This window comes from Nothobranchius furzeri, chromosome 11 (assembly GCF_043380555.1).
Source record: "Nothobranchius furzeri strain GRZ-AD chromosome 11, NfurGRZ-RIMD1, whole genome shotgun sequence".
Lineage (NCBI taxonomy): Eukaryota > Metazoa > Chordata > Actinopteri > Cyprinodontiformes > Nothobranchiidae > Nothobranchius > Nothobranchius furzeri.
In genome coordinates this window covers 58299877-58310170 of record NC_091751.1, presented here as the reverse complement: position 1 = coordinate 58310170, position 10294 = coordinate 58299877, and the positions used below count along the sequence as shown (strand labels likewise).

At 40.0% G+C, this 10294-nt stretch overlaps 2 protein-coding genes across 2 annotated transcripts; both read left to right on the top strand.

The window, feature by feature from the left end:
* Positions 1-2063: 2063 nt before the first annotated feature.
* On the top strand, positions 2064-5428 carry rbp1.1 (retinol binding protein 1, cellular, tandem duplicate 1). Its single transcript, XM_015957241.3, has 4 exons — positions 2064-2922; positions 3319-3497; positions 4120-4221; positions 4916-5428. The coding sequence occupies exons 1-4, from the start codon at positions 2850-2852 to the stop codon at positions 4964-4966; spliced, it is 405 nt and encodes a 134-aa protein (XP_015812727.1). The 5' UTR covers positions 2064-2849; the 3' UTR covers positions 4967-5428.
* A 2465-nt stretch (positions 5429-7893) lies between these two features.
* On the top strand, positions 7894-9863 carry LOC139061833 (retinol-binding protein 2-like). The gene is made up of 4 exons (XM_070541729.1): positions 7894-8436; positions 8550-8728; positions 9505-9606; positions 9720-9863. Exons 1-4 carry the CDS (start codon positions 8364-8366, stop codon positions 9768-9770), a joined length of 405 nt encoding a protein of 134 aa, XP_070397830.1. The 5' UTR covers positions 7894-8363; the 3' UTR covers positions 9771-9863.
* The last annotated feature ends 431 nt before the right edge of the window (positions 9864-10294 follow it).

Below are 10294 nucleotides of genomic sequence, written 5' to 3'. Positions count from 1 at the left end.
AGAGCGACTGAAGGCCCTGCTCCCCATAGTGACCAGACGGAAAGGTGGGACAGAGAGGTGGAGGGAGGAGGAGGACCTGAGGGAACGGGTGGAGGTTGAAGGATGAAGGAGGTCTGAGAGGTACGGGGGAGCTAGGTTATGGATGGCTTTGAATGTATATAGCAGAATTTTGAATTGGGATTCTGGAAGTGACTGGGAGCCAATGGAGCTGCTGAAGAACAGGGGTGATGTGGTGGAAGGAAGGAGTTCTGGTAATGATGCGGGCTGCCGAGTTCTGGAGAAGTTGGACTTCATGGAGGAATATGTGAGGAAGACCGAAGAGAAGAGTGTTGCAGTAGTCAATACGGGAAGTGATGAGGCTGTGGACAAGGATGGCGACCGAGTGAGTAGTGAGGGAGGGGCGTAGGCGGTTAATGTTACGTAGGTGGAAGTAGGCAGACCGGGTAATATTGTTTTTGTGGGACTGGAAGGATAGTGAGGAGTCGAGGATGACACCCAGACTCTTGACCTGAGGGGAGGGGGATACTAAGGAGTTGTCGACAGGAAGTATAAAGCTGTGTATTTTGGATAGTAAAGATTTAGTGATAAATTAAGATCAGAAACCTTTAAAAAGTATTTGTGCAATGAGGACAAATAGTAATGAGACCTAGTTAAATGAATCTTCTCAGTAAAGGGCAGTGATATTTGTGGGGAACATTTGGAATCCAAAAGGACAAAAGCGGAGCTTATTTGTGTCCATGTCTGCACCAGAATGCTAAGATTTTGTCGGTGGACTGTAATCCATCTCCCCCCTTCTTTCTTCAGCCCCCGGATGGATTTCAGTGTGGGTGTCTGTTCTCTGCAGCTTCTTCCAAAACAGCAATTCATTCTGGATCCATTCAGTCTCCCCATTATCCTCCACACACTGTGTCTGTGAGCCCCACATCATTTTCTCCCAAGGATTTAAAGTAATCCTGACAGTTGCTCAGCTACAGGAGGTGTTTTCTCGTGGGGACCAACTGCTGAAACAGCCACCTCGCCACTGATGGTGGATGGCATCCTCTAAAATAAATAATAAAGTAGGGATGGTGTGTGTGGAAGGCCTACAAAGTGGGCTTGCTGCAGCAGACTCAAAAGAGAGATTAGAAAATTAATTGAGTTATTTGGGCGAAACAAAAGATGAGACAGGCTTATTGTGAGGCGGCAAATGGATTCATTTGCACTGTGAATGTTACCTTCACCATTTGCCTTTGAAGTACTTTTATTCTTAATCCTAATGATCCTGCATGCTAATTTAAGCCTATTCTTGCTCATTTTAAACAACTGAATCAGCTTGCAGGAAACAATCATTTGGAGTTAAATGAGCTAGTGACTAATAATAAATGTGATGTGTTGACATTCATCAGCATAATTATTATGTAATTATACCTCATTACACATTTCCTATGTTTTTGCCTTTTTGTCGTATTCCAGTGATGATCTGGATAAAAACAAAATGCTATTTTAGATAATAATGTTAGTATTTAGGTGAGACAAGAAAAGCTTTTAAAACCAGTCTAAGCCATTTTCCTGTAGAGAGCAGAAATCCTGGTTCCATCAATCACAGCAAGTGGTCCAGAAACAGCAGAGCAGCCCCGGACATCACACTACCACCACCGTGTCCGGCTATGTTATTTTTCTACGGTTTGTTTTATCACCAGATACAATGAGACACAAACATTCTGGAAGTTTCAGTCAGCAGATTAATTCTCCAAAACTCTCAGGGATTATTAAGATGTATTTTTTTCTTGTAGAATCAGCCAAATGTCCCTGGAGCTCTTCATGCTGTGATGTTCATCCCTATAAACCAACCTTAACCACGTGGAAAGCCACACAGGGAAACAAAGGGTCAGCCAAAAAAGTTCATTTTGAATTTTTCGTGTACTTTTATGAAATAATGTCAGTAAACATCCAAGTAGCTTGTTCTTACGTTTGTGCTTATTTGATGCATTTAACTACTTTAATAAATAAAAGTAATGATTTTAAAAGTAGTAGTCTTATTCACATGAAAGTAGTTGGTGATTACCAAGTACCTTTTGGGGGGGTTGTATGCACCTAAACGTGCAAGTGCAAATGACACAGCAAATTTCTTAAAAGTCCTAAAAATGGAATTCAATTGGTTTACTAAAGAAGCATATGTTTACATTTAGCACATTTGATAAAAATTTAATCATTTTGATAATTAGCAGTTGTGATTTAAATCATATATACAAGTTGTAGCTTGTGTTTACTGGGGCCAGGAATCATTTTTTTGAGTTCACAGTGCTTTAGATGTGCTTGGCTTGTTTGTTAATTGCATTAAAACAAAACAGGATGTGTTTCTTTTTGAGATATTTTAGCTGACCTTATGTCTGCCAGGTTCTAGTGACTGTTAGCTCTGATAATAACCAGCTCCAGAACTGAACTCAGCTTGCAACAACCTGCTAAATCAGATGACTCAAGGCAGAAACAACGTTTCCGCACAGGATCACGTTGACTGCATATTTTTTCCTCCTGATTTATAAAGTCATATTTTTTAAATCCAGCTGCTAAATAATTTTGTTTTCCGACCTGAAACATATGAAAGTAACAAAAAGCAGATCTGTAAGGAGGCGAAGACCGTTTTGAAGACGTTCCCATCTTGCAAAGCAGAGGATTGGAACGTTACTGGGATTATCAGCCGCGAGAGGGAGAAGGGAGGCGCGAGCGATCATTTCAATTACAAAAATTAGACTCAGCAGGTAATCGGATTACAAAGAGTTTAGTTCACATTGGGACGTTTGAGATCGTTTTGTTCATTCTCCCGTCCGCGGCCGACCTCAGCGGATCTCCTCGGTGAAGAAGCCAGCACCATGCCGGTGGATCTGAGCGGATACTGGAAAATGGTTTCTAATGAGAACTTCGAGGGTTACATGAAGGCTCTCGGTGAGTTCAGAGCCGCGCCTTCAGAGCTTCTACTTGTTTAGATCTGATTCAACACAAGAAAATATGCACATTAAATTAATAAATGTTCGGGTTTTTTTTTTTTAGCTTTGAAACAAAAAAGCAACAGCATTCCACATGCGAATGCATCCGAGCCTGCTTTTTCTAATATTTGTACTTACCTATGCAGATGTAAAGTAAAGAGTAATCATATAATACTTAAGTGACATCTCCATGACGGAGGTTATATGACCTGTAAAAAAATCTCCTTATGTCTGCAGAATATTGCCAAAATTTCTTCTCTTGTGTAATTTATGAGGCAGCTTTCATTTGAAAAATGTCCATTTGATAACAGTTATAACTTTTTTTTTTGTTTACTATTTTGTCCCATTTATGCAGATGTAAATGTAGCCATCAGGAAAATTGCTGTCCTCCTGAAGCCAGACAAAGACATCGTCCACGACGGGGACCACCTCATCATCAAGACCCTCAGCACCTTCAAAAACTACAACATGGACTTCTATGTGGGCAAAGAGTTCGAGGAGGATCTGGCAGGAGTGGATGACAGGAAATGCATGGTGAGCGTGCACGTTTAGGTCACACCAGCTAATGGAGCACATGCTTTAAAATCAGTAAGCATTATAGCTCAGCAGCATTGCTTCAGCTGTGAAGGCCTGTGGCATGAACCCATTTGGGTGCAAATTCTGTGGGCTGATTTTCTTTTTTTTTTTTTTTTAGCAGGAGCCCCTCCAGACTGCAGTTTAATGAGCAGATGGTGTAGTGAGAGCCGGTCATTTTTATACTGAACTTTCCTCCTACTCAAAGAAAAAAAAACTTTGTCAAACTTTTAACAGTCTTCTCTGTGACTGGGTGTAATGAAGAGCGATGGCAGAAATACTGCAGGGAAAGGACTGGAGTCAAAGTCAAGACCCATTTAACTAGATTGTGTTTCTGAATACTGAATAGGATCAAAAGACGATCTGTTATCCCCTTGAAAAGCCTTTTCTGTATGCCGATAGGCTGATTAAAGATAAGCTGTAAGATGTTGGGAGGGAAAGAGAAAGTCACGTGTGTCTGACTTATTATTGGAACAAGATTTTTGTCTATTTACCATCAAACATAATGTGCATTTTAACCCTTTTCCCAGTTTTACGCATCATATTTTCAGATATGTGTGTCTGTGTTTCCTGCTTCATGTAGACCACCATTAACTGGGAGGGAGACAAGCTGGTGTGTGTTCAGAAGGGAGAGATTGAAGGAAGAGGCTGGACCCACTGGGTGGAGGGAGATGAGCTTCATCTGGTGAGAAAACAGCAGCTCTTGGCATGAATATTAATCCAAGCAATTTAGACTCTTTAATCCAGATCCAAAATGCCTCTCAGCATAGTATGTGAAGTGCATATATGTGACTCCAGTTTGAATAATCCCACCAGCTCTAAGTGGACATGGAAAATATGTTAAAATGTGAAATCTGGCTATCATAAATAATAAAATGTATATATTTTAATATCTAATGCAAAGTGCACTACTGTTACACATCCCTATGAACGTATTGTGTGGCACAGCATGCCCTGTAATGAAACCATTTGCATCTGAAAAGTAATGATACGCACATTACCATTTTTATTAGCTCGATATTATCAGATTTTCTTCTGTACGATTGCTGCCATCAAAGCTAAGTAAAAATAATTCCCCAAATTATTTGGTTTGAATAATGCCAGCAGATGTTTTTAATCAGTAACCATGAAATTAGGCTTTAGTGGGATGCTCCCAAGGGTTTGGGAAGGTCTGGGATTTGGAGCAACAGTGTCCTCTAGTGGCCCAAAAATATATAGCAAGTTCGATGGAAACGGGCCCAAAGGTTTGAGCATGATTTATTTAGATCAAAACAAAAACAAATAGGTGAAATTACATCCAGTTTTTAAAATACATCATTTATATTATTTACAGTGTCTTTATGATACTGAATTTATCAATTTTACTTGTTTTCCTGCAGGAGCTGAGAGCTAAAGATGCTGTTTGCAAGCAGGTTTTCAAGAAAACCTAAGCTGATCTTCAACAACTCAGTTCTTTCAGCAGTCACTGCCTCAGAGAGTGATGCAGCTTACCATGCAACACAATATTTAATGTCCCTGTTTGTTCTTGAGCATAGTTTTTAACAAAAACACACATTTCTATTCATTCTAGACTGTTGCCTTACTTTGCAGGAATGGTTGTTGTGTAATCCTGTCAGATGCTGTATTTTCTGATGCAGCTGCTCTGGTCTGGAAGTTTATTATGAAATCATTCACACTGTGTGCTGTCTCTAATCTGAGGTATTGTCTAATAAACTGTTTTAATGGTTCTGCTCAGAGGGTTATTTTGTAAAAGTTGGTATTTGAGACAACATGCAGGCTTTTAATGTCTTTGTTAGAATAACAGACCAGATATATGTGTTTATGTGTCTAAATCCTCTGGAACTGCACGGTTATTAAAATCATTCAACAAATAAAGCAGTTTTCAACAGTGACAGTGTGTTTTATTATGTTGATGTTGCTGATCTGACTCTGAAGTGAACGAGTGCCTCCCTGGCCACTCGTGAGGAGTGAATGAAGCAGACATCTTGACCCTCACTGTGCTCCAAATCCGTCGCCCTCTCCGCTCCTTCTTCACGTTGCTGCCACTGATGTGAGCAGACCATGTCACAGTCACTTGCTCGTTCCTCACCGCTTTTGCTGCCTGCCTCGTTGCTCTGCCCCTACTTCTTGTGCATTCCCTCTGAGCTGCATGCTGAGCCACAGGTTCTGTTTATTTTATGATTCCCTCTAGGGTTCTTATTGATTTCTCTTTGCACTTGCTTTAGGCTCATAAAAAACTATGCTCTCAGGTAGAGGTCAAAGCAGAGAGTGGCGCTGGAGAAGTGCATTTATATTTACCTCCAATAAAATTTGCAGGCTGTCTTGCTGGAAGTCGGTGCTCTGCTCTCTTATTCAGAGTCCACTTCTGTCTTTTTTTAAAGGATTTAGTGTTTTTCTTTGCTGCGTTGCTTTGAGTGCTGGTCCTGATGTTTTCTATTGACCCACAAATTTAATCTTAAACTTGGGTTTTCAAAAAGTCCCCTCACGATTGGATTTCAGTAATTCAGCTTAAATATGAGATAGACTCATTAAATGCAAAGCCAGATACTTCAAGCCTTTATTTGTTGTAATTGTGATGATTGTGGCTTACAGCTTATGAAAACCCAGAATTTTAAATTTCAGACAATTAGAAAAGGTTCAATATTCTAAACTCAAAGTGTCACAGTCTGATCAGCTAATGGATCCAGAACACCTGCAGAGGGTTCCTGAGCCTTTAGATCAGGGGTGGGCAATCCTGGTTCTCTGGGGTTGTTATCCAGGATGTTTTTGTTATTTTCCTGCTCCAACACACCTGATTCTTGGATGAGTCACCTTATCAGCAGCTCATCAAGCTCTGCAGCAGCCTGTTAATCACCAGCAGATTCAATCTTGGTGTGTATAAAAAGAAACAACCAAATCACGCTGGATAGCAGCCCTCGAGGACCAGGGCTGCCCACCCGTGCTTTAGATGGTCTCTCAGTCTAACTCAAGTCAAGTATTCTTTGTTCTGGACTCTTAGTCCAACAACATAGGATCGAATAAAATGAGCACCATATGACACGTTGAAGAGACAAAATAATCCTGAGAAGAAGAACAAGAGACAATAATAACAGTAGTGTGAAAATAAAGTATAAATTACCGTAACTCCCTGTAATCTAAAAGAGAAAAAGACTGTTACACCAGTGTTTTGACTGGTGCACTGACACAGGTATCGGTCAGATTTAAAACAATCACAGCTTTTACAATCGTTCAGCCTACAAATACATTTATAAATGAAATTGCTCGTAGGGTGCTCACCCTCGCATCTACAAACGTCTCACTTGCACTCGTCCTTCTAGGCTTCCTTAGAATCAAACGCAGAGCGTCATTATAGGCAGCCTGGAGTCTATGCATACTACATTTCTTATAGTTACTCCACAGGTGGGCTGTGTACAGAGGTGTATAATAAGCCTTAAGCAAAGTTATCTTTACCTTATCAGAACAAGATGATAGTGTTGTGTTCTACCCCATAGTCAGAGCAGATATCTAGTAGCTGCTGTAGACCAGCGGTGCTCGGACTTGACATCACCAGCTGCACAATCAGTCCTGCAGGCTTTTAACCTCACTAATAAGTCATCCATGTACAGGTTCAACAGAAGAGGAGATAGAATGCCTCATTGTTTGACTCCATTACTGACCTTAAATGGCTCTGAGATACGGTTACCCCATTTTACCTGTAACATTTGTTGACCACCAATAAACCAGGATGCGTACAATGTATCTTGGAGCACCTGTTTGCAGCAGCTTCATGAAAAGTTTCCTATGGATAACTCTAACAAATGCCTTGGATGCATCTATGAAGCACATAGAGACTGAGGAGTTCTGGTTTCTGTATCTGGTCCTTCTCCTTTAGAGCATATGTGCACACATCTGTCCCAAGCTCAGACTTAAATCCAAACTGATTATCTGAGATTTTTAATGCATCTAAGATGGATTACCAAAATATATGGACTTTTGCACCATGTTCTAATTTTTTGAGCATCACCTGTTTGTTTCTCTGTGAGCTTTCTTTTCTCTGCATAATTAAAAAATAAAATTCCAAAGAGTAATGGCCTATCTATATAATCTTTGAACTAGGGTTTTGTCTTTTTGAGAAATTATTTTTGTTTCCTCCTGCCTCGGGTCAGGCTGAATGTGACTAGACACATAGAAACGTTTTAAACCAAACATCCTTTAAATAAAAAATCTGCTGTATTTCAGTTGCACAACCACGTTGACCTTTATTAACCTGCATGTTCAAATCCAGACAATTTCACTTACTCAAACACAGAAAATCACTAAATAAAGATTTTTTTTAAATAGTACACAGCTCCTGTTTTCTGCTGCAGAACACCGACCACCACAGCAGTGAGTGTCTGGTGCTCGTTTTGAAAAAAGAATGATGATCTGGTGTCTGTGTGAGCACTTGTGACCTCGATACCGGCACAATAACCTCATAAATCAGGTGGTAAGTGGCAGAGGCTGAAAATAAAGGTTAGCAGTCCCGCTGGAAGCAACCGACTCAAGATAAACATCTGCTTTATGTTATAGAGAAGCAAAAGTCAGGCAGATGCAGAAATCTCCAAAGTTAGGGTGAAAGAGTAAAATGATAATTACCATATTAATTAATTAATTGGGTCTGGAAGAGAGTGGGTTTTCTCCCTTCTTTAAAAAAGAATAAAAAATTATCCCTGCCGATTGCTTAAGAGCAATAAACTCACTCATCAATAGTTATCTGGCCCTGTGCCCTCTGACTTACATAAAAGCAAGAGAACAACCTGCCCTGCCCCTTAACTTTGCCCCAGGTCTGCTCACCGCAGCATCACCACCATGCCTGCAGACTTCAATGGGAAATGGACACTGGAGAGCAGTGACAAATTTGAGGATTACTTGAAAACTCTGAGTAAGAAACTTCACTTCACATTTCTGAACATTCAGAAGAGATGAGCTGCACCTGCTGTGAGAGTGAGATGATAATATTCCGCATAATGAAAACTCTCCACGCTGCATTCCCAGATATCGACTTTGCTACTAGAAAAATTGCCATCTCGCTGTCTCAGACTAAGGTGATCGTTCAAGATGGAGACAAGTTTGACTTCAAAACGCTCAGCACGTTCAGGAATTATGAGCACGCTTTCACTGTAGGAGTGGAGTGGGATGAGTACACCAAGGGGCTGGACAACCGGCATGTCAAGGTTGGTCCACCTCTCATCTATAGGGTCTAATAATATATAATAATATAATACTATTGGCCAGTATTTTCTTAAATTCACATCAAAAGGTGCTTTTCTGTATCTGACAACCCTAAATAATCCCTGTCCTACCTCTCATAATCCCTGGGCTAAATATGCACTTTGTTATAGAAAAGTTCAGGGTCAAAATATTTTACATTTATGTTTTTTCTGGTTTCATTTAGTCTTTTTTTGTCAAAAAACACTTTTTAAAATCTTTTTTGTCTACAAAGGTTGGGGGTGTGTAATGAGTAGCCACAGAAGCTCTGATGCCCACTGATAAACTCTGAGCCAAGGGCTTAGCTGTTTGTTTCAGCTCTGGTTGTGTAATTAATAAACTATTGTGTCATTCTGGGACATCTCTGATTATCTGTGAGAGTTCATCTGTTCACTCCACTGATTTTCTTCTGCCTTTTATTATAGTGAACATTTCTTTTTGTTTTCAGCCTCCCTGTATGTGAAACAGTAATACAGGCACTCTATTTGGTCACTGGTTATGTCGTGTTAGTGGTGATGTTTGACGACGTCAGGTTTTCTTTACTTATAGTTTATTAACTAAAGGAATTACAGATATAACATAAATAACTTATTGCTAATTCAGTCTGCATCAATTAGAGAATATTTGTGATTACCCACTAGGCTGTCAAAATAAGGAGACTTGTGTACTTGTGTACTCTAATCTCTTTATTGTACTGATATTTTACTTAATTAAATAATTTGAATATAAATGTTTTTTGTAGAGTTTGGTAAGATGGGAGGGGGACACACTTGTGTGCACGCAGAAAGGAGAAAAATGCAACCGCGGCTGGAAACACTGGATTGAAGGAGACAAACTCTACCTGGTGGGTCTTGAACTACAGTCATGTTAAGGTTGCTTTATCAAATCAAAGATACTTTATTGATCCCAGAGGGAAATTAGCCATGCTGAATAATACTGAGAGTTTTTGTTTCACAGGAGCTGACATGTGAAGATGTGATTTGTGTTCAAGTGTTCAAAAGAAAATAATAGCGTCTGTCCTTATTGTCACTAGGTTGATAAAAAATAGAATCTACATGTTTTCCAAGCATTTTGAATCAATAAATGATCTTTAATTATTCATTGTGTTGTATTTTATTTGTTAGCGTGCAAATCCCTCATTCTGTCAAGGCAACAACACATGTGTTTGGAATAATTTAGAAGAGTTTTGCTTCTAGTTTAACTTTAAAAACCCAGTTCCTTTTTCTGCTTTTACTCATCTTCCTCATCATCCTTAATTTTATTATTCCCAAGAGGACAAAATGGAAGATTAACATTTTTTACAGCTTAATTAAGATAAGGAGGCTGAAATATTTTCTTCTAAATGGGTCACGGGTTCGATTCCAGCTCCCGCCAGGTGTATCCTGCTGTCGTGTCCTTGGGCAAGACACTTCACCCAACTTGCCTGTGTTAGTGGTGGTCAGAGGGGCCGACGGCGCCAAATGGCAGCCTCGCCTCTGTCAGACCTCCCCAGGGCGGCTGTGGCTACAAGTAGCTTACCATCACTAGCAGTG

What these genes read in the sequence shown, in the direction of transcription:
- rbp1.1 (XM_015957241.3), top strand. Translation starts at nt 2,850, where the DNA reads ATGCCGGTGGATCTGAGCGGATACTGGAAAATGGTTTCTAATGAGAAC. An exon ending in GGGTTACATGAAGGCTCTCG is followed by an intron (nt 2,923 to 3,318) that starts GTGAGTTCAGAG and finishes CCATTTATGCAG; the next exon opens with ATGTAAATGTAGCCATCAGG. An exon ending in TGGATGACAGGAAATGCATG is followed by an intron (nt 3,498 to 4,119) that starts GTGAGCGTGCAC and finishes TGCTTCATGTAG; the next exon opens with ACCACCATTAACTGGGAGGG.
- LOC139061833 (XM_070541729.1), top strand. Translation starts at nt 8,364, where the DNA reads ATGCCTGCAGACTTCAATGGGAAATGGACACTGGAGAGCAGTGACAAA. An exon ending in TGGACAACCGGCATGTCAAG is followed by an intron (nt 8,729 to 9,504) that starts GTTGGTCCACCT and finishes TGTTTTTTGTAG; the next exon opens with AGTTTGGTAAGATGGGAGGG. An exon ending in AAGGAGACAAACTCTACCTG is followed by an intron (nt 9,607 to 9,719) that starts GTGGGTCTTGAA and finishes TTTGTTTCACAG; the next exon opens with GAGCTGACATGTGAAGATGT.